This window comes from Medicago truncatula, chromosome 3, assembly GCF_003473485.1.
Source record: "Medicago truncatula cultivar Jemalong A17 chromosome 3, MtrunA17r5.0-ANR, whole genome shotgun sequence".
Classification (NCBI taxonomy): Eukaryota; Viridiplantae; Streptophyta; class Magnoliopsida; order Fabales; family Fabaceae; genus Medicago; species Medicago truncatula.
In genome coordinates this window covers 41825753-41848818 of record NC_053044.1, presented here as the reverse complement: position 1 = coordinate 41848818, position 23066 = coordinate 41825753, and the positions used below count along the sequence as shown (strand labels likewise).

General features: G+C 30.9%; 3 protein-coding genes across 4 annotated transcripts; 1 reads left to right on the top strand and 2 right to left on the bottom strand.

Annotated features, from left to right (window-relative positions):
* Nucleotides 1-833: 833 nt before the first annotated feature.
* On the bottom strand, nucleotides 834-4962 carry LOC11427564 (MADS-box transcription factor 1). Of its 2 annotated transcripts, none has more exons than XM_003601701.3 (8): nucleotides 4505-4962; nucleotides 3158-3236; nucleotides 1960-2027; nucleotides 1772-1871; nucleotides 1646-1687; nucleotides 1512-1553; nucleotides 1261-1400; nucleotides 834-1166 (listed from the first exon to the last, which is right to left on the bottom strand). In XM_003601701.3, exons 1-8 carry the CDS (start codon nucleotides 4687-4689, stop codon nucleotides 1088-1090), a joined length of 735 nt encoding a protein of 244 aa, XP_003601749.1. In that variant the 5' UTR covers nucleotides 4690-4962; the 3' UTR covers nucleotides 834-1087. The 2 variants fall into 2 exon arrangements, with proteins under 2 accessions (XP_003601749.1, XP_024635953.1); XM_024780185.2 differs by having other exon boundaries at nucleotides 3152-3236; nucleotides 4505-4954.
* A 10399-nt stretch (nucleotides 4963-15361) lies between these two features.
* LOC11436316 (amino acid transporter AVT1H) lies at nucleotides 15362-17770 on the top strand. The gene is made up of 3 exons (XM_003601699.3): nucleotides 15362-15748; nucleotides 16196-16809; nucleotides 16907-17770. The coding sequence occupies exons 1-3, from the start codon at nucleotides 15472-15474 to the stop codon at nucleotides 17444-17446; spliced, it is 1431 nt and encodes a 476-aa protein (XP_003601747.1). The 5' UTR covers nucleotides 15362-15471; the 3' UTR covers nucleotides 17447-17770.
* Nucleotides 17771-18825: 1055 nt separating this feature from the next.
* On the bottom strand, nucleotides 18826-21578 carry LOC11436315 (15-cis-zeta-carotene isomerase, chloroplastic). Its single transcript, XM_003601698.4, has 4 exons — nucleotides 21120-21578; nucleotides 20100-20246; nucleotides 19751-19960; nucleotides 18826-19371 (listed from the first exon to the last, which is right to left on the bottom strand). Exons 1-4 carry the CDS (start codon nucleotides 21501-21503, stop codon nucleotides 19036-19038), a joined length of 1077 nt encoding a protein of 358 aa, XP_003601746.1. The 5' UTR covers nucleotides 21504-21578; the 3' UTR covers nucleotides 18826-19035.
* Nucleotides 21579-23066: the final 1488 nt, after the last annotated feature.

The following is a 23066-nucleotide window of genomic DNA, read 5'->3' as shown; positions in this document are numbered from 1 at the left end:
GGAAAAGATTATTTTTTGAAAAAACATAATTAAATATGATAAAAGTTGATCTTTTTTGCTTATAATTTGGGACAAAGAAAATGAGTTTTTTTTGCTTATAATTTAGGACGGAAGGAGTACTTAATAGTAACTTCAAATCATTATATTTCAATATTGATTTATATTTTTCTCTTCTTCGTTCTAGTTCGTTCTAGTTAAGGAGAAAGTTTTGGCTGGACACATAACCAATACTTTAATTTTGGACACATACTTACATAAAATTAACAAAATTAAATAAAAAGTATTTAGTCACGTCAATTGATATATTATAATTTTTATTTTTCTTTAATTTTTTCTTGGTTTAGTGTGTGCCGAAAATTGAAGTGTTGAGTATGTGCCCAACCAAAACTTTCTTGTGGTTAAGTATGTATTCTAATTATCGTTCAATAGAGGTAGCTATTAAACATCACTTGCTAATATATAAAGAAACTCCATTGGATATGGTTTAAAGAATGTCTCATAAGAGTGAGATATCCAACTATACAAACTTCGACTTCTTGTTGTAGCGTAAAAATGATATAAACTAGGCTCCTTTTCTAAAACGAGATACAATAAGTTAATTACTGTACTTTGTTATTTTGCAGAAACTAAAAAAAAAATACAATTAGACAAACTGTTCCTAGCTACAAATCATTATAAGAGAAACAAACTTGTGTATTAATGTCATGTCATCATAAGTGAACAACAAACTCCAGAACTAGAGGATAAAAATAGAAAATTCCAGGCAATGGATGCACCCAAACAATTGCTTTTATTAATATAATAATAATAATAATATGTAATGGGAGAAAGAGTGATGGAAGCAATTAAGGGGAACATTTTATGAAAACTTACAAAGAACAAAACACTGCTTACTATATTATTCTGCCTACATGGTACGTAGACATTGATATAGCTAGTTAAGTCAATTACATTACATGATAGTATTACAAATTATTTCCCTTTTGCTTTGAGATAAAATTGAAAGTTGGAATAGTGAGATTGATCTTTATGCATGCATGCTTCACACTCTCTCTTTATATAGCTTTAATTATCATCATCATCATCATCATGGTAACCATCCACCCATGTAGTTATTCATGCTTGGCCCTGCTGTCACCACCACTGATCCTGGATCAGCCTGATATCTGCATAAGCTTAAACAAAATTTTATGTCAAAAATATACAATTAAAATCTTAAACATATGATTTATTTTTTAATGAAGATTACTAAACACCGACCCAATTTGTAACGTTGGTTCACACTCAATAGGTTGAAATACATCATGATCACCCTGGTTTTGACCTGGATGATGGCGTCCATATCCCATATCTTCAGCACTCAGATTCAGTTGGAGTGAATTTATTTGATACCCTTCCATCTGAAACAAAAACATCACAAGTCACTATCATTAACCAACCCCTCAAATTTCAATACCATATGTAGGAATATATATAATTATTCACAATAATATCATGAGTAGAAAAAATACCCTTTGTCTAAGAGCTCTGTTTGCCTCACATAGCAAGTGTTCCTTCACAAGTATAGTGATGCAAATTACAAAGTGAGCATGAGGAATATGATAGAAAACATGATAAAGGGAAAGAAAGATTGTTCTCATCATACCTTACGTTGAAGATCACCTAGCTGATCCAGCATGAATTGGGTCTATAGAATAAAAAATAAGTCCAAAAAATGTTACTCAGCACATAATGAGACAGACAAAAAAGGCAACGGTGTAAAGTTGAGTACCCTTGTGGATCTGATTTGCTTCAATGAAGAATCTAGCTGCCTTTCAAGTGTTTCAAGATCTTTGCTGCTTAGAGGGCCAAGATCTTCTCCCATAAGGTTCCTAATGTACAAGTCAAATACTTCATTGGCTCATTATTTTCTACAATCATGTACTTATTTTAGAAGTATATATGATCAAGTATCGGTACCTCTGAGTGCGTTGTAGAGATTCATAACGTGCCTTCAGCTTCAAGTATTCCTGTTGGCTGCTTAATTCCTGCATTTTTGGCAGGAAAAACGTTGCATCTTAAGATCTTATTTTATCAAAAACATATCATCAATGCATATTCATCATAAATGTCCAAAATCTTATTAGTGAATCTATTCATAATTATTTGCAGAGTATTTACCGATTACATACAGTAGAATATCTCTATCGATTACATTTTTTTCATTTACAATCCTCAAACTTTAAACTTCACTCAAAAGATATGAATCGGTTCCACACTAAAGGAAATATCAATTGATAATACTTCCCCTTTGTCATTTGTGTATACCTTCTTCATAGAAAAGGTCAAATCTAGGATAAACTAAGACAAAATGTCAAGTTAGGAGAAATAAGGTGACTTTGTGTTTTAATCTTGATTATGCATGCATGTGTTGTTGGTAGAAAAGAGACTATTACTTGTCATATTTTCTGATTTATCACTTTCTATTTGATCCCATTGGAATGATTAATTTTGTTTTTCATGCCTTGTAGATTATGTTGGCATTAAATTTGAGGACCAATGTGTTAATATTTCTTTAGTGAATTTTAATTGTATTAATGTTTATATCGTTTATTTTCTTATTGGACCTTATAGTGGGGTGGACAATATTCTTCATTTGTGTAGGTTATAAATAATAATGTCGTGATAATTTTTCATTTAATTAATGCATTAGTTTTGATATTGAATATTGGATTGAATTGGGGGTTAGTTTTGCTTCTCAAGGTTCTTGGATGAACCAATTCTAATCAATAACATTCTTATTCTTCTTGTCGTGGATCCGCATTCGATCTTATAGTTCATCATAAATGCGGAAATCGTGCTTTTCACTTCTCATCTCATTCTCTCTATATGTTTCTTCTCCCTTCCTAATTACTTGTAGAATTTTCCTTAGTTTTTCTCTTAGATGTTCCTTCATTTTCTATTTTTATTCAAGCCATTTACACTTGCGAGGAGGGATACAAAAAGATTCGGAGTGATGAAGACGACATGAGTTTGACTCTCTTAACCAACAAATTAACAACTATCAATTAACATTTTCCATTCAAAATTGTTTTATAATTCAACAAGCTAAACCTAAACAAAAACAAACACAAATTGCTGTGATCAAATTAGGCAAAGTTAGATGTATCACCAATACCAAAGCTTCCTTTGAGTGAGCATTAGCCTCAGGTGCTCCATAGTTGCATTTCTGATACCTCTCAAGCGTTTTGAGCATGCTGCACATTAACATTAAAATAATATATAAACATTCACATAATCAAATGAACCACAAATGCAACTGTTGGAAATTGATGCAAATTTCTACCACTAGTGAGGTAGCTCATTTATGAGCCACTTTTCAAATCCACAAGTAGATCCATGGAACACACCATTGTTTGGTTTTGGTACACAATTAGATCTTTAAGATCTTAGATGTTTTCCAAGAGAGAGAGATAAAACACTATACACTCTACATATGTAAACAGCTTTAGATGAATCATGATGAAAAGGAAAACATCAAACATCTTACTCTCAATCTCAATAAAGCTATGTTAACAAGAAAAATAAATGGTTGAGTTGAAGTGAAAAGTTAAAACACAAATAACAATATTATAAAGCTTGATATAATAATAAAGAGGGGAAAAAAGGAATCTATGGAAGATTGAAAAAGAGAAAAAATTTAATTAAGACAAGAGAACAAGAGAAGAAAGAAATGAAAAGATTGTTAGAAAACAAAGAAGAACCAATTGTAGAAACAAAAGAAAATAAAAGAAACCCTAGTTAGACTCAAAGATGTAAATGAGTGTGTGTGTGTTAGCTTGTAATTGGATGAAAGAAAAATGAGACATGAGTTAGGTTGTCTGAGTGTTTCAAAAGCCAAAAGCAGACACAGTACTTGCTCCTAAAACTTAACATAATTTAATGATATGTTTGTGTTCCCAACACCAAATTGCACTAAAATGAAGCCTGAATTGCTTTAGGGAAAAACTTTTGAACCAGATCTGCTTGTAACACAAATGAAGCAAAACCAGAAATTTTTGGATTGATGTGTTGATAGCTAAAAGAGGGAAAGAAAGTGAAAGCCAAAGGGTTTGGGGAAAAACAAAATTAGAGAACAAAAGAAAAAAAACAAACACTTCAAGATAGAATATACAATACAACAGTGTTGTTTCTTGTTTTTTTTTTTTTTTTTTTTTATATTATAAATGTTTTGTTTGTTTGGGTTAATTGTTTTTCCAGATGCAGATCTAACATGAATGCATTCACAGAAATACTCAACCTTCTATAAACGCCAAGACATTCACACAAAAGGCAAAAACTCAAACAGTGGAAAAAGAAATTCAGTTTTTTCATATAATAAACAACAAAATAGATACACAAACCTTGTAACAAGAATCAAAAGCATTTAGTAGAGATGTTTATTAATAATGTTCTTTAACTATATATGTTAAGTTAGACTTAATTATTAATCATTCTCATTTGAATGAATACGTATTTATTATACCTTGAAGTGCTGCAAAACTCATAGAGTTTTCCTCTATTGGAGAAGACGATGAGAGCAACCTCTGCATCACAAAGAACAGAAAGTTCATAAGCTTTTTTCAAAAGACCATTTCTTCGTTTTGCAAAGGTAACTTGTCTGTTGATCTTGTTCTCAATTCTCTTCAACTCTACTCTTCCTCTTCCCATCTTTCTTCTCTTCAACCTCACAAATCTTCTTACACTCAAATATTTATATATCCACTCACAAAAATTACAAAATATAAAACCTAAGAATTTTTCTTTTAGTATTTTTGCATTTATTTAATAATTAAGAGATGGTATTGGTGTGTGTGTGAAGTGTTATAACTCATCAAGTTGTGATGGTGAGAGGTACGTGTATTAAGAATGTGAGCAAAACCATCTTTATCAATCAAGCCCTAATGAGAGTGCTAATGCTAACTCCAAAATCAAATAATGTAACGTTTTTTGACTTCTCTCTCTCTTCCTGTCAATTTCTCTCAGCTTGGCTAGCTAATTATATTTATCATGGTGGCCTGTGCTTTGTTGAGCTAAGCATATACAAATCAATGATAGAGACATTGTTAAAAAAAACTAATTCAAATTAAAAACTAGTATATGGTAAATGTAAGTGATGAGGGAGTAAAAGCATTTTTGTGTTACACGTAAAGTGTACCTATTAACCTTAGGGAGATGGGGTGGGGTTGATGGAAAAAGTTAGAATAGATCGGACGGTGGAAAATGATTGATGTTTAATTGGAAAAAATTCAAAGAAAAATGGAAGAAGAAACCTTAAAATGGTTGGAGGGGACTGGTGATCACAGTTGACTACTTGACTTGACTTATGGTGAAATCAAACGAAAAGTGACACGTGTCGATTGATTAAGTGGGGGGAGAACATTATAATCCACCTGATGTTTTTGTGTTTGGGCAATCATGTGAACTTAACCTTAAGAAGGTGAACCCTCATAGTCGTAGGTGGTTCGTACTACCTTTATGATATACAAACTATTTACCTAGCTACCCTTTTTCCTTCATCCATCTTTACAAGTTACAATACAAATTTTTAGAGTAAAGTTTGGTTATATTATCTAAAAAAAATAAAAATAAACTAAGAAGATGGTCTTTGACTATGAGAATACTCTAAACACCGAATTGATGACATTTTAACAATACTCATGTGGTAAATGCATAACATTATGATTATGATTTTGATGGTGCAATCGATTAATTTTGTAATATTTGTGGCTTATCATTTGAGGATCATGTAGACAATTGTAATCATTTTGATTGGGTTGATGAAGTGTTTCGTCGGGAAGTTAAAGTAAGTGAATCTGTATCTATTGTGAGCGCAACTGGTGCAATTAGAAAAGACGAAAAAACAATGTCAAAGGTTATGCTCAACTTTGAATGGGTTTTAGTTGAACTTAGAATGCCAAGATTTTGTGTTAGTGTTACTTTGACGGATTTTATTTTGCTAATTTTTATGTTGTATTTGAGTTGTAGGTTGTCGTGATCGTAGGACAATCCTGTTTATGGTCAGATTTTAAAGTATTTTGAAGTTTAAGATTAATTTGTGTTCTCTAGTTTCTGACTCTTGTTATTAGTATGTAGCAGCCATTGTGATAAAGATTGGATAAAGTTTTATTTTTTATTTTTAAGGAAAATATTGAATTAAGACTGAATCAACTCATAATATTTTATTTTATTTTTTAAAAAATATATTGAATTAAGATTGAATCAACTCAAACATAGCTTAAATTGAGCTACATAAAGGAACATATATTTATTTTTTAACAAATCAAAATGAGATATATTATTAACCCAACGGTGTTGCCCCTCGCACAAGGAGGACACCGGAAATATTTACAAAGTTATGGTGCCTAAAAATAAAGCACCAATCACAACCAAAAAATTACAAACGAACACCCGTACAAAGAATTGAGTGTTTCCACCAATCGTGGTAAGTATAGGCAAAAGCCACCTGTTTAGATTTCATCCAAAGGAAGGAATGAAGCTTCACTTTTTCAATGAGAGTAAATTGTGTAGAAGCCAAATTTTGAAATACCCGACTGTTCCTTTCCTTCCAAAGGATCCAAATAGTAACAAACCAAATAATCTTGAAAAATAAATGAGAATAGGTTGGCATACCCGCCATCTTAGTGAACTGAGTAAAATGTTGTCGGAGCTCACCAACATGCACAAATGAAATGCCTAACCAATTCTAAACAAGAGCCCAAAGATCAGCTGATAAAGTACATCAAAGAAATAGATGTGATACTGACTCATAAAGGAACATATTGCAACAATATATATAGGCCACCCATAGGCTGCATCCAAATTAACGTTCACAAAGTAGATTATCCATAAACTAAAGGCATAACATGCCATTTATATAAAAACATTCACAATATAGAGATCATTTTATAAGCTAAAAGCATAACATATTAACATGTCATTTACATTCAAAATATCATCCAAAATGTATATCATTAACATCCAAAGCAAGTTACAACTAAATCAAAACATGCTCTAAAATAACTAAGTTGTTTGGACTTCGGTAGCAAGGAGCTTCTTCCAAGGACGTATCTGAAGAATACCGGTTCGATTCTCAGGGGAAACAACGCTCGGCAGTGCGTATGTTTCTACGCATGAGCCGGATTAGTCACCCACCAGTGGTGGGTCAGAGACCGGTGTGAAAGAAAAAAAATGCTCTAAAATAAAATCAAAACATAATAAAAACTGCATTTGGAGTAGCTATCAAGGCTAATTTACAGTCGGACGATGCAAACCAGGTGTTTGCATAAATTTCATAGTGGTTTATGCCGCCCATAATGAAGTTCTAGTTTGTGGTGGCAGTGGAAATGGTACTTCAAAATGTGGGGTTGACCCTCTACAATAATTTACTTTTGCATTTTAACAACCACTACGATTTTTTAAATTCACATTTGATTTAAACATGCCCTAATTCATTGAATAGTACATAGTACATCAGCATACACTTCAACTAACAAAGACAAGGAGAGGGACCAACACGACTCATTTGCAAAATTAGGGTGTTGAAAGCTCCCACTTTTTCAATTTTAAGAGATTAAAAAATATATTTAAGTGTCAATTTATCTCATCATTAATTAAACCTTAAGAGATTAAAAAATATATTTGTGTCAATTTGTCATCATTAATTAAACCTACACATTTTGTATTTGAGAGGAACTATCAAGAATGATCCAAAAATTAATGAGTCAGATAAATATATAGTTTTTGATATATAACATTATATATGATGTCATTTTATTCATATAACCATTAGCCAACAATTTAATTAATTGTTGCTTCTACATTTTCATTCAACTTAACTTCTCCCTTATTTAATTACTTCTTCCAATAGTGACTTGCAACCAAGTGATCTCTACGATAATTGGCAACTATGATATGACTATATTCATTTATAACATAGAAAGATTAGTTAAGCCTAGTTTTGGTCAACAAATAAGATAAAAATTAAGCCTAATACTACACTTAAGGTGATAATGAAATAAGAATTTAGTTACGGCAAAGTCATGTAGCAGGACTACTACCATTAGTTTCCGGGATCTCTTGTTTTGGAAGTGTTCAAGGACCTTGGTTGAGTTAAAATGGAAATTTCAGTTCATCACGTCTCTAATAATTAACTGATATTTGTAGTAACGTGGGGTGGACTTATCCTTTTAATTGAAACGCGTTTCCTACTCCAGTAATTAACTTCACGATATCGTTCATTTTCATAGTGAAAATGACATGCAAATACCTACCTTTTCATAAGTTTTACCAAAGAATTTCATTTATTTTATTTGACTTTTTATTGCAATAAAAACCTCAATTTCACCACGCCTTACCTTTTGAATTAGTACATTTTACTGAATTGTTTGAAGAATTCTTAAAACAGCTGCAGACATGTTCTGTTTCATTCACATGATGAGGTGGGAAAAACGTACTTCTATATCAACTAGACATGTTATTACCTTTGCTGCCAAAACATTTGCTTCTAGTATCATAGTTATTCATATATCTTGTTTTGTGAAAATATTTGGAAACCAAAATCATCCATTCCATGGTAATTTATGACATGCCAAATTAAGGTTCGTCACAAAATTACTGTGTATGTGGTGTTTGTATACTAAAAGAAATTAAAAAATAGAAACTCTTTCAACTTTTTAGTAAGGGAAATTATATGGTGAAGTCATGAGAATGACTTTTTTGGTGAAGTTAAATGGTCAGTCATTGAACATTTGTGTATTTAATCCATGTCATGACAGATTATATGATGTATTGCACATTTGCCCATAATGTGTGTCATTATATATTTACTTATTGCAATTGTGTCCCTGATTAAATCAAAATTAAACATAGATTTTCATTTATGCACTAAGATTGAAATTTCCCTTAATATTTTGTAAGATGACTGATTTGTAATAATGTAAAATTTAGTTTTAGAACGGTTCACCAACATGACACTAGCTGATATGATATCAGCAGTTATATTATTGGCTAAACAAAATAACTTTTCTAAAAAAGTCAATTTTCTAACTGTACTGTATAAGCCTCATTTATTAAACCAGGATATCTCTACACATTAGTGGAGGATTTATGTAGGATTCAGGTGATGCGCTTTTTTTTTCCTCGGTAGGAAAAGCACTTGTATGCTCTGAATTTTTTTAAAATTGCAACTATATAATATATTTTTTTAATAGAAACTATATAATGATTATTATAATTTTAGAGTTACTATTTTTTATTATTCTTTTTATAATTGAACCCTGCTTAAATGTGATACGAATCATCCGGTTCCTAAGAAAAAAAAATTATAATAATCCAGAGTTTATTCGAGAATAAGTACAGTCTAATCAATAATTATTAAGTTCATCTAAAAATTAAACTCAGCTCTTTCAAACGATTCATTTTAAAGGGAATTTATTAACCAATTGATCTCTCATTTAATTTCACATTAGATTGGATGTGTTTGGTTGGAGGAAAATGGAGAGGAGGGGTAAATAGGGTTTTAAGTTTGAGTTGTTTATCTAAATAACAAAGAAAAAAGATAATAAAGGACGAGAAAAGTTAAGAAATATTGACACCTCTCATGTCAATTTTGTACTATTGAGATAGACCAAACAAAATTTTAAGATGGTATCAAATTTTACCTATCATACATTAATGACATACTTTTTGTCAGATCACTATGTCTAGTCGATCTTCGATGTGAGGAGATTGTAAATCTCACATTTAATGACATATCACATGAAAATGTATTTTTATGTGCGAAACATCTCACTTTACAACTCGATTTTGTATAGTTAAGTTAAGTCATAGTTCAAATCCAAATTTTAAGAACTCCTTTGGTTTCTTACCTTTAATTTGTGCTCTTTAAAGAGTTGTGAAATAAGTATGTGAAGAATTTGATTCTCATTCCCAACATAATACTAACTATACTACTAACATTAACCGTTAAATAAAAATAAAAAAAAAACTTTGCCCTTAATTGTGTTAGAAGGTACAGAAAATAAAGGAACTGAGCTGGGCCATATTTCTGCATTTCTAGTACTATGTATCTCTTAAAGAGGGATAGGCATGAACAAGCTGCATATGGACATACACATTGAATTACTTATGAATGAATGTTACTCTTGATAACAGTAGGAGTAACCAGTGAAGTGAACAATCTGAATTCTAAGATACAAACATCATGGGACCCAACACGTCACACTCGCATTATGTGCATGGTGGCCAAAATAACACCACATGGACCCCACTTCATTTGATAAGTACTTGATGAAAACTGTGGAAGTGGTCCAATGTTGCAAGAACTGCTGACTGGTGGACCATGGAATCGCAATCAACTGTGCCCATGGGTGTTAGCTTAATACAGAAATGGAAATTATAAACATCAAAATTATTGTTGTTCTACTTTATTTTGATGATTGAGACTCCCATGTGAGATGGGTGGGTGGGGTTCTTTAACTTGTTAGATAGTAAGAAGAAATTCTACCAAAAACATTTTTTATATTATTTCTATTAAGGTTGGTCCAATGTATTTGTAAGCTTAAATTAAATTTTAAATTGAGAACATAAAAATTAAGAACATTAAATATATAATTTTAATCTAAGACATATCAGACACTAAATATGAGTATCGCTCTATGTCAGAATTTAAACATTTATTCGTCGGATTGTGCGAGTATAACTCTTTCCGTTAAACTCAAACCCATTAGTTCAAGAATGTTTTTAAATAAAAATTTTATTTAATTAATAGTATATATTGAAAATAACATTTAATATATGGACTCTTTAAAAAAAATATATTTAATATAGACATTATTTATCAATTATTAAATGATTGTTTGCTAAGTGATCGTTTTAAGTGTTTTACTATCTCAAAAGTTTACTCGTTAATTAAGATATTTTAACGCCTTTCATTTCTATATGTCACCTTCCTTCAAAAAAAAATTTCTATATGTCACCTCTCTAGTTGAATTTCAAAGAGATTTGGAACAAACCCTGTACATGCAGGGAAATGACAAGTGAGTCAAGTTGAATTCGAAAAGATTCCAATTCATTTCATAAGAATTGATTAAGTTTGAAATTTAAATTGAATTCAACTCAAATTTAATTTTAGTTCAAATTCAACTCATTTTAAATTTACGGAGAGGCTGATTCAACTAGTTGAGTTCATGTCATTTGCTAAAATCATACATTTTAATAGTAAGTTCTTTTTGTTAAAAAAGTCAAACTTTTAAATCTTTAACTATTTTTTTTTTTAAAAGGTAAAGGTTGAATTAAAATAAAATATATCCCAAACATAAGATAAGGTGTAGAAAAGACAAACATAAATAGCATCATAAATATGTACAAAACAAGAAAAACAATTTAAAATCAATTATCTAATTTAACAAATAATAAATTAAGTGTGTGTAATCGAATCTTCTCACAAAACAAACAAAAGAAACTATAAATAATTAAAATTCAACTTACTAGGTTTATAAATGAAGTTCGATAAATAATTATATAAAATTGAGTTTTAAATTTATTTGGTTCATTCGAGTTAACCGAACTAAATCAAACTAAACTATATCTTAGCGCTTCTCGAGCTTTGATCGTTCTATTTTGCTCATAAAAAATTAAACTACATGTTTTTTTATGGGTTGTGTTCATGAAGAAAAAAAAAATTGTTAATAATGTAGTTTTTGTAGTCTAAATGACAATTATTTTATTAAGGGTTTTTCTATCATGTGCAAATTTGCACATGTTAAGAAGTTTAAAGTGGTAATTTTGACTTGGAACTTGTGCATTTCATATTAAATATGTAGCTTTTTAATAAATAAGTTTTGTTTTTCAATAAAAAATTACTACTTTTAGATATCTTAACATGTGCAATGTTGCACATGTTAGACAAACCCAAATAAATTACTACTTTTATTAATAATGAATCTATGTTTTTATGACACAAGCACCACCACCTATTGTGACTTTGGTCTTGATTTTCTGAATTGTGACTTGTATTTTGTAGCATTCACACGTCTTACGTTTTGAGTAATTTATTAACATATTTCTTTGGTTTATTAAAAAAATGTGATGAAAGAAGTATTCGTGTACGCTTTTCACACCGAGGGTGAAATAAACATTTGAATTGTACTAGAAACATACTCTAAAACAATTTTTTCAGCATACACTCTCTAATTCATTGACATTTAAATAAATTCGTCTGAAATCATATGAGATTTACATGATTTATTATAATCCATTTGTATTTTAACCAATTAGAAAATGTGTTTAGAAGCGTGTTGCAGATAGTGAGTGAGTTGATAGTTTTCTTCTAAACAATTTTCTTGTTATGATATTTTTTACAATCTTAATTAACAAGATTTTATTCACTATTTCTTGGTAGCTAGGTCATAAATAAATAGTATAGCACACATACACGTATTATTTGGTTGCATTTGTTCAGCAAGCTTCTCCCCCTAACAATCGTATCTTCATTTTTAAATGAAGGAAAATGTTAACAAGCGCTTCTGAGATACTCTTTAAGTTTTTTAAATAGTAAATTTTTATAAAAATATGTGTAATCAATGCAATGAAAATCAAAATATTTGACTTTTTTATAAATTAATTTCTTCTTTTAGAATCTTTAAATAGTGCCCCGGAGGCACTCAGACCCTTAAATGAATCGATAATCTGGTATCTTTGACTGGCGTAGGTAACCAAATGAAATTCCCTCAGCAGTACGAAATGGAATATTTAGCCCCAACAAAAATAGAAGAAAGAATATCAAAAGTTTCTACCAAAATTTTAACAAGAACATCAAACCTGAATGGGAATAACCAATAAGATGAAATTTAGGCACTGAAGAATTTATGTGCAGTCCACACCTATTTATGGGGGTTTTTTGGGTTAAGTCGAACTTGTCCAAATCTAATACGTAAATTATTCAATTGTTTTTTGTATTTTTAAGGTTAAAATCGAACCAAATTAACCCAATCATCAATGAGTTAATTTGGATTGGGTTAGTGTACATAATGAGAATGAGATACTGTATTTAACTTTAACTAGCAACTAGCAAAGGCTATGCGAGCATAAGCTACGTCATAGCTTAATAGAGTTCATGTTTTGTTGATAAACTAACCTTAGAATTACAGGGTACTATCTCTCTTGAAAAAAAAAAAAAAGAATTATAGGGTAAAACATATTTCTCATTTATTTATATTTTGACAAAGTATTTTCTGAAAAATATTTGGAGTAAAGTCTTTTCCTAGTAATCTAGTTTTGTAAGTGTTACTTGATTATTTTTTTTTTTTTTTTTTGTGGTGACCGAGATTTGAGCCTCAGATCTTGCATATATTATGCATTGTCACTATCAACTGAGCTAAGCTCACGAGGACTATTACTCGAAAAATAATAAACAAAAGTATTTAAAAATTTAGAAAATTATTATTATTAAAAATAATATCGGGAATTTGTATTTAACATACACAAAACTATTTATACTAAATGATTTTAAAGATTGTAAAAAAAATGAGTTTAAAAAGTATAAAAAGTTTTTATATTTCACTAAATGAAATTTTATTTCATCATTGAAAAAATGAGTCCACTCCTTTTTTTCAAGATGTAACTATAGAAGACTTTATTACGGATTATGATCCTCTCCTTCAAAAAAGAAAACAAAATAAAAGAGAAAAGAAATAAATAAATAAATAAGAAGAAGAGGTGAGAAAATTTAAGAGAGATAGGGATTAAAAAAATTGATGAAAAGAGACAGTGATAAATTATTGAAGCAAATTGTAGTTGGAAAGAATTATGGAAATAAATTATGATATTTTTTTCCTAATATATAGACGAAGTGTGACAACACCACTATAAATTTATACAAGAAATTCGAAACACCACGAAAGATATTCAGTTTAACAATGTTGGTATTATCGGTCGGCGATTATGTTAGATCTTACAAATATAAATGATGGCATTTTATTACCCAATAACAATTTTGAAACATTTATTTTTTTCTTCTAGTTAGAGTCATTTGTTTACTAAGTAATTTTATATGATATTATAATTATGCCGTATCTCTTGACCCAAAAAAAAAAAAAATTATGCCGTATCTTATGATGTTGAAATGCACTGTATTCATCATATTCTTGTTATATTGTTCGATCAAATATCCATGTTCCCTATGTCATGGTGGGAAACTTTTGGAAATAGGGTAGATTAGAAATACGTTGAGTATGTGATTCCAATTTCCAAATACTTAAGAAAGAAACAGATCCAAGTTCTAATCAATAATCATACTAACTTACCTCTCTTTAATAATCATACTAACTTAACTCTCTTTTGGCTACAAGACATTAGAGGAGTAGATATTGATAGACTTTTAGCAAGTGTGCTAACAAATGTATCGAAGTTACGGTGAGTAGTCATTCATTCTCACGAATTCATGTTTATACATGATCAGTATATAAAAAGCATTAAAACAATTGAATTGAATAAAACTGAATTGATATTCATATATGAAATAGAGTTTCACAACAACATGGTTGGTTCAAAACAGAATACATTAGATTCATCTCAGACCTAATCTCTAAGAGATTTAGAAATAAGAAAGATAGTAGAAAAATTAAACCAATAGAGTTCTGATGTGTTGCCTGTGTAGCTCCTCAATTCTCTTTCAATTAGAGTTGTTCTTGTTTCTCATTCCCATGTGCCGTCACTGTTACTCACCAAAAGTGATGCATGAATGGTCTCCAAAACCACCGTAAATGCTTGCAGCTCTTTTCTTCCAAAACCGTCCTTCTGGTCCTGTGCATGTTGCTTCTTTATATAGGTTCATCTAACCTAGCTGCCTTTCCAATTAATCACGTTTTTTCCTCTTGATCAACATACCCCATTAATTAATAGGAATTCTTAATTGCTTTTTTGTCACCTCTTATTTTTCCCTTCTTTGATCATATATCAATAATCATGATAGTAAACAACTAATTTTAAGCATTTCACTACTTGACTCAATAACTCTAAAACGACAATTTATTTAAAATAACTCAAAATTAAATACTAAATAAATAAAAATAGAATTAAAACTTAATTAAAATAACTCTAAAAATAAAGTGCATATATTCTGATATGACAGCTTCTCATTCTCACTATTATCATTATATTTTTCTTGCAAGTTTAAATTAAGATAGCATTACGTTTTTGAATTTGATATGATTCTTTAACACACAAATCCAACAAAACAATATGGCCAAATGGACAATGGCTTATGTCATTTTTAACCACATCAAACTCTTTATCCAACTATAAATATACATTTTGCATGCCATTTAGTTAACATTTTTAAAAGACCTTAATTACTTACTTCAATGCTTTCTTCGTTCTGTTTTCTTCTTCTAATCTAATCAGTTTCCTCTTAAATAAACTATCTATCATAAACTTATTAGTATAATTAAGATGCTGAAATCTTTGACGAAAATCTTATCCCTTCAATCAAACTACGGCATAAAGCAAAGGCGTGAACATGATGAAAATATAGTCGCTTTGCCTGTGCAGTTGGCAAATTGCAATGTTTGCGTAGAGGAAAACAGACACTGCAATTGTGATCACACCATTGCTGAGGATAGAAATAACACTACTACTGCAGAAGGCGTCAATGTCGACGTGGAACATGATTCTAATGCTGATAGTTCTTTTGCTCATGCTGTTATCAACATGGTGGGAATGCTCATAGGTAAATTTTGCATATTGCTTCTTATTTGTGATTCCTTGTGTTGCAAGAAACTCAAAAAATGGTTTGTAAATATAGAAAACATGTGTTGGCTGGGAACTGATCTTCTTTCGTGTGATAATTTTTACCGGAAGGTGTCCAGAGGAAATTTCCACCCTTCAATTCTCTCTTAACGACTTTGACGGCATGCAGTAGAAATAAATAAATGATTGAGATTTCACTGCATAAAACTTTCATATGAAATGATATGTTCTAGGTGTTTTCTGTTGGGAGATATTATTTTTCGGATAAATTTATTAAAGAATACCGATAAACTTTATCCCTTGTTTTAATTAGGATTAAGTAATCATAATCTAAAGTGGCTTGTTCAAGTAATAATTATTTGAAAGCTTTAAATAAATTAGAAATTTTGAATCCAAAAAAGATGTTGAAAATAATAAAATATTTCAGGTTTGGGGCAACTATCAACTCCATATGCTGTTGAAAAAGGAGGGTGGGCATCTACCTTATTGCTAGTAGGACTTGGGGTAATCTGTGCTTATACCTCTCATATACTTGGAAAATGTCTTGAAAAGAATCCAAAGTTAACAAGTTATGTGGATATTGGGAATCAAGCATTTGGATCAAAGGGAAGATTCTTAGTTGCAACATTCATCTACATGGAAATCTTCATGTCACTTGTTTCCTACACCATCTCATTACATGACAACTTGATCATAGTATTTTTGGGGACACATCTGAAGCTGAAATTGGCCATATTATCAACATCACAGCTCTTAACTTTGGTGGCAGTCTTGATTGCTCTGCCTAGTTTGTGGATCAGAGATTTGTCTTCTATATCTTTTCTTTCATCTCTTGGTATTCTTATGTCTCTTCTCATTTTTGTGTGTGTATCAGTCACTGCAATTTTTGGAGGTTTTCAAGCTAATAATAATCATAGTATACCTGTCTTCAAGTTACATAATATTCCATCAATATCTGGCCTTTATGTCTTTGGTTATGGAGGACATGTTGTTTTCCCTGATTTGTATAAATCCATGAAAGACCCCTCCAAGTTCACCAAAGTATGTATTATAGTCTTTATAAGCTTTTAATTTATTATTGCACTTTTTTTTTTTAGTGCTTACTTAGCAAAATTAATTTTTGGTTTGTGAAATTCAGGTTTCAATTGTGAGCTTCACAATAGTTACAGCACTTTACACCTCAATGGGATTTATGGGTGCAAAAATGTTTGGAAATGATGTGAAATCTCAGATAACTCTCAACATGCCACCAAATCAAATTATAACAAAGATTGCTCTTTGGGCAACTGTGTTGACACCTATGACCAAATATGCACTTGAATTTTCACCTTTTTCAATTCAGCTGGAACAAACACTTCCAAATTCAATGAGTGGGAGGACAAAATTGGTAATCAGAGGATGTGTTGCTTCATTTTTGCTATTGACCATACTAACCCTTGCTCTGTCGGTGCCATATTTTGAGTATGTACTTAGCCTCACTGGTTCACTAGTTAGTGTAGCCATTTGTTTGATTTTTCCATGTGTTTTCTATATGAAGATTTTTTGGGGTAAAATAACAAGGCCTCTCTTAGTCCTAAACATTACTCTAGTCATATTTGGGGTTCTTCTTGGGGTGATTGGCACCATTTCCTCTACAGAGTTAATATTGAGAAAAATTATGTCACATCATTCAACTTGAGGCATTTGTGATGAATCGGCATATATACCATCATCCCAATTCCCTTCCTCTTCAGATATATCTTCCTATAAATCATAGAATATTGGATCTATACATATATATATATAGTAGGTCCTACTAAAATCTTGTATTGCAAGAGTAGTCAGTATCTGTATGGCCATGATTCCAAGAAGAAAAACAATTTTGGGTTCTCGATGATGTGTTATATATCTTCTATATATAGTTTTTTTTAAAATATTTTGTTGTAGTGAGAATCATTCTCAAACTCTGTAAAACTATGGATGGTGGTACTGTGTTAATATAATAACTTTAACATGAAAACAACTGGGGAATCTTGTCAAAAAGAAAGCAACTGGGGAAACTTTTTATACGTTTCTGCTGAATAATATAGAATCTCAAGCTAGTTGAAAACAGATAAGTAGGATTTCATTTTTGCAGCAAATAAGGTGCAGAATGGTTACTACTTACTAGTACACCATAACATACCAAACAATGAAAGGAATGGCGAGTTAATAGGAGTTGATAATGCAATGAAATGGATCCTCAAATGTGTAATTTTCACATGAGATAAGAGGATAAAGTACACGAAAACACAATTACTATATTGAGTATGATACGGAAGAACAAACAACTGGACAGTAAAAGAAAATAATTGTTTTCAAAGTAACCGTCAAATACACTTATTTACAAACATTATGTTAACAAAATATTTATTTTTGAAGGAATTATTAATAAAAATTATGTACATGTAAAATACTTGTAAAAAAGATTCATTGATGATTCTTCATTAATATATAATTATAATGAACACCATTTACAAAAGAAATTATTTGCGATCACAACACATTATAGAATTTTTGTCTAAACTATAACACTACTATATTTTAATCTCTACATTAGAATACCAAAACAAAACATCACTAAAATAACTCAAAGTCAATCTTTTCTAATGCTAACTAATTAATTCTCTTCTCTCATTACCATCATCGTGTACTCTTCACTAATGTCTCACATGAATTCTACATACGTATTCTAGATATGTATATGTAAGTATCATTAAAGTGGTAAAATATTTTCTAAAAAATAAAATACATAATTCGGATACTTCTAGGATGTATATCCATGAAGTATCTGATCCCAGAGTCTCCTAACCAAAATGCCCCTTCCCCACTCTCTCTACTCACAATAAGTTCTCATCCTACGACAAACTCTCCTAAAATATAGCTCCACGTCACTAACTACTTCCATTTTCTCCCCAAAGGTCCCACTGCTACTAGAATGTAGCTAGGTGTTCTATCATATCTATTGTTTTCATGGGTGATTCTAACTTGGACCACGTCTACATATGATCTATGGTAGTGTAACTGATCAATTATAGATTGTTTAGTTACACATCAGCAACCAATTTAAGTTATAATTTAGTTATGAAATATCAATTTGGTCTATTTTTCCAATCATTTCTATTTTATTTTCTTTGATCTTTCATCCCTGTGACCCTGTCTATTGATGCACACTACAGCACGTGGCATTCGCGTTTCGCTACTATACATTAGATTTTACATGAAAACGATATGATATTTTCTTTCCACCTACCAATGGAGGTTGAAACTAGCAGTCTGCATAAGAGGGTGTGCAAAGTAAGCTCCTAGTGTTAATGCAGTAATTACTAAGTATGGTAATCTAATAAACTCCTTGTAGAAATCCGCAGGTAATCTTTGACGGCCATCAAGGATTGCTGCAAAAGGGACAATACTTGTTCGACGCTTAACGATCTCAAAATCTTCTCCATGTCTTTGAGCTAATCGCCTATCTCCATTCCAAGCACCAAATAGATGATGTGAAATTAAGCCAATTGAAGCTGCAACAGCCACAGAATTTCCAATCCAAATTGTATGAGCAAGACACCAGATTACCTGACCAACCATCTGAACAGCAAAACAAATCCTTCACTCAGAGCAATTGAAACCAAATGAAAGAAATGTGTCTAAATACAGAAGGTGCCAATCATTTCTATTTAGAAGAGCATTTGGACAAATTTATCTCGTATTTGAGGATGTTTTAGGAGGATATAATGCTACTCTTGAGGATGTTTTAAGAGGATATGATTTTACTCTTAATAGATATAGATATAAGGTATCAGTAACGTTCTAAGCATGTTAGTTTGCATCTAGAAAAGCAAGTGCCTTCTTACGAAAAAACATTAGACTTGAATTAAAAACAGATTAATTATTGAGCAAAGATATGAAGACCACAAAAATCATGTCTATCCATAAACTTATTGGTATAGAGTGTTAAGATTAATACCTGTGGATGCCTGGTTATTCTTATGATGCCAGTTTCATATAGATGTATTTTAGGCTTGTCAACTGCTGCAATTTCTAAAAGATTAAAGGTTGAAGGATATAGGAAAAAGAAAGAGATGAAATTGGAAAGCCACAGAAGTTGATGAATCCCCGGAGTACTCTGGAGCTGCCAGAGTTGAATTCCATCATATCTGTGATTAATAAAATACACCTGCACCATAGATGAAAAATCAAGTTAGTTTGAATCAACTTCCGTTAAACCATTATCATATTGAAATGTTAACGGGTCCAAAATAAGTAAAGCATTTTGCTATGAGGAGAAAAGATATTGGCACGAAGTAGTAACTTACAATAGTGGTGACAGCTAAAGGTAGTGATATCCCTGCAAAAATAACCCGAAAAGCTCTTTCACCAATGATTTTCTCACCGGTATTCCGTAGGCTAGCCATGCCACTGTGGAAAACGGCAAATACGAGAATTAGGATCAACATTACCACCTGCGGAGTAACATAACAAGGGTCATTCATGAATCAATGAGACAATGACTAATGTAGCTTTTGAATAGCTAAGTTCACGAATGATATATAGACAACTAACTACTAAACAATGGATACTGCTAAAAGAAAAAGCAAAGATCTGCATATGAACTGTGCTAGAGGATGTGTAACTACGCCTGCAAAGCAAAAACCTTCATGATAATGTCAAGCCCTTGTATTAAAAAAAAAAAAAAATGAGTCACCGCTTTGTATAAGAGACAGGACCTGTCTCTAAGCTCAGCAGTTGCCAAGAGAAAAGAGTGGCAGAACTATTCTGTGTCTTGGTAAGCTTTTAATAAACCCTATTTGGAAAATTGATTCTGTTTCAATTGATTTTAAAGTAAAATGATTTATATTTGAATTCTTCACTTTCAAAACAAGTTAAATGTAAAACCCATCATAACTTTTTCAACTTAATGCAAAAACCACTTTTTATTACCTCTAGTCAAATTGCAGTTTGGGTGTATATATGGTTCTGAATTGGATTTGTAAAATTGAGTTGAAATGAAAGTAATTTATGTTTGGATGGATACATTCATTTAAAACTGAGTTGAACAAATCTAAATATCAATTGTAGAAGCAAAAGCTTCATTGAAATTAAGTTGTGATTCTACCAAACTCACCGCGAATTCGAATGAACATCCAGAGATTGCAGTTTCAAATTAAAATCAACTCTAGAGACAGAATCAACCCTATATTTCCACAATCAAACTCTCGTAATCAAAACATGAATGTATTTGCCTAAAATTGTCTATCTAAAATAAACACACCAGTATATTTTCCACAAAAATCACATCACATGTGTCAAGAAGCAAATGGTACAAAAAATAGTACCTCGTGAGAATCGGAGAGCCCTGAAACAGCATCGACGAAAGCTTTACCAAAGCCAGTTGAGTTATCAATCCATACCACATTTAGAATGAAGAGAACAACTCCCAAAATTGCGGCGAAATAAATCCATGAAGTTATTTTCTGTTCAGTCAAATTAAAAGCTGCGGAATCCTCTCCCACGAAGGTGGTGTCTTTTTCCTTTACTGAAGAATGGGTAACGAAGCTGAAGTTGAACCTGTGAGAGAAAGATAGTGGTTTTGAATTTGGAGATGAGAAGCGTTGAGAAGTGGATTTTGGTTTGGATAATGAAATGGAAGAAGAGGAAGAGAACAAGGATGGATGATGGGTTGGAGAGAAAGAAGTAGAGAGTATAACAGAGGCAGCCATTTTCGGTAGTTTTAAGGACTTGGAAGTTGAGTTAGCTCTACTCTTTTCTCACAACAAGAGGAGGTTTGATATTTTTCTCTTCAAATAATAACTATATCGGTCACAATTTTCTCTGTTAATTTCATATTATTTTTTTATGATTTCTTTCTCTAACTTTGTTTATTTTCTCATTTTAGTGTGGTGTTTCTTTGATTTAGCTTGAAAAGATTAATTTTGATCAAGTGCAGATTCAATCAATGATTTTTGCGTCGTTAACGTTGCTGATCCAAAAACATGAGTATTTCAGTGGTTTAAATATAATTATATTTGTAGGCGTATGTAATCTTCCGTTTTATGCTATTAACAACATGAATGTTGTGAGTTTGTTCACAAATTTATCCTTTTTGTTTTTAACAACTTTGAATTTGTATTGTATCAATGTACTTTATCAATTTGAATAAATAAATATCGTTTATGTTTGTAAAAAAATATTTTTAATACAAGCAAGTACCACCAAAAAAAATATATCATTTTTAATACAAAATTACATTTTTTTTAGACCAACGAAATTACTTTTATTGATTCCATAAACAATGTCGTTAGAATATTTGTTAAAAATAATTTATAATTATATATTAGTGTGTAATAATTATGTTAGTACTTAGTAGTTATATTACCATTCTCCTTTTAATTAATCAAAATGGAAAAATAAAAGCAACAAAAGAAAAAAAAGGCTAATGTGTTATGTCTAGGTTTGATGATCCCTAAACATAAACTATAAGGAGATATTTTTTTGTGGTGGTTGGGGTTTGAACTCCGAATCTTACATATATTATGTATTGTCTCTACCAATTAAATTGAGTTTACAATGACAAAATATAAGAAGATTGTTAAAACTGAACTATTACTTAAATTAAAATAATACATGATTTTTTCAAATTTAGTGTATATATTTAGTTATTATTACGAGAAGATTACAATTTTCATATTTAATAGGTCAAGAGATACAACAATTAAAGAAGAGGACTAGAAATCTAGAAAGGTGAGACAAATAACTAAAAACGTGGAGAATTCTTTTACCAAAATAAAGTTACAATTGGTTAGCTTTCTTTTTTGCACTCTTAATCTTTATCTGAGCGCGAATTCTTTTGATAATATCCATTTACTAGATGATTATTCACCTCAGCAGGTTGCACAACCAAAATTCAGCTGCTACAGTGGAAAGGGGTGCCGTAGGCTGCTCTATGTAGCTGGTTCAACACCTACGTGTCTTTTTCTTACATATTTAATCTTCCTACTATTCGAACCCACATCCTCTTGCTCCTTTAAAAACATTTTATACCACTTGATCAATTATTAATTACAGGTAATATTCGCCACTGATTAACATGATTATTTACCTCAGTTGATTCACACTACAAACAAATAAATGCAGGTGTTTCTTGTAACACCCTATTTCTATTAAAGCGATAAAACACACGAATAATATAAATATTTAAGAAATAGACGTTACATCATCAACAAAAATCCAAACAACATGAATATATAAAAATTCCCGACATATGGGTAAAATCTCAATAATAA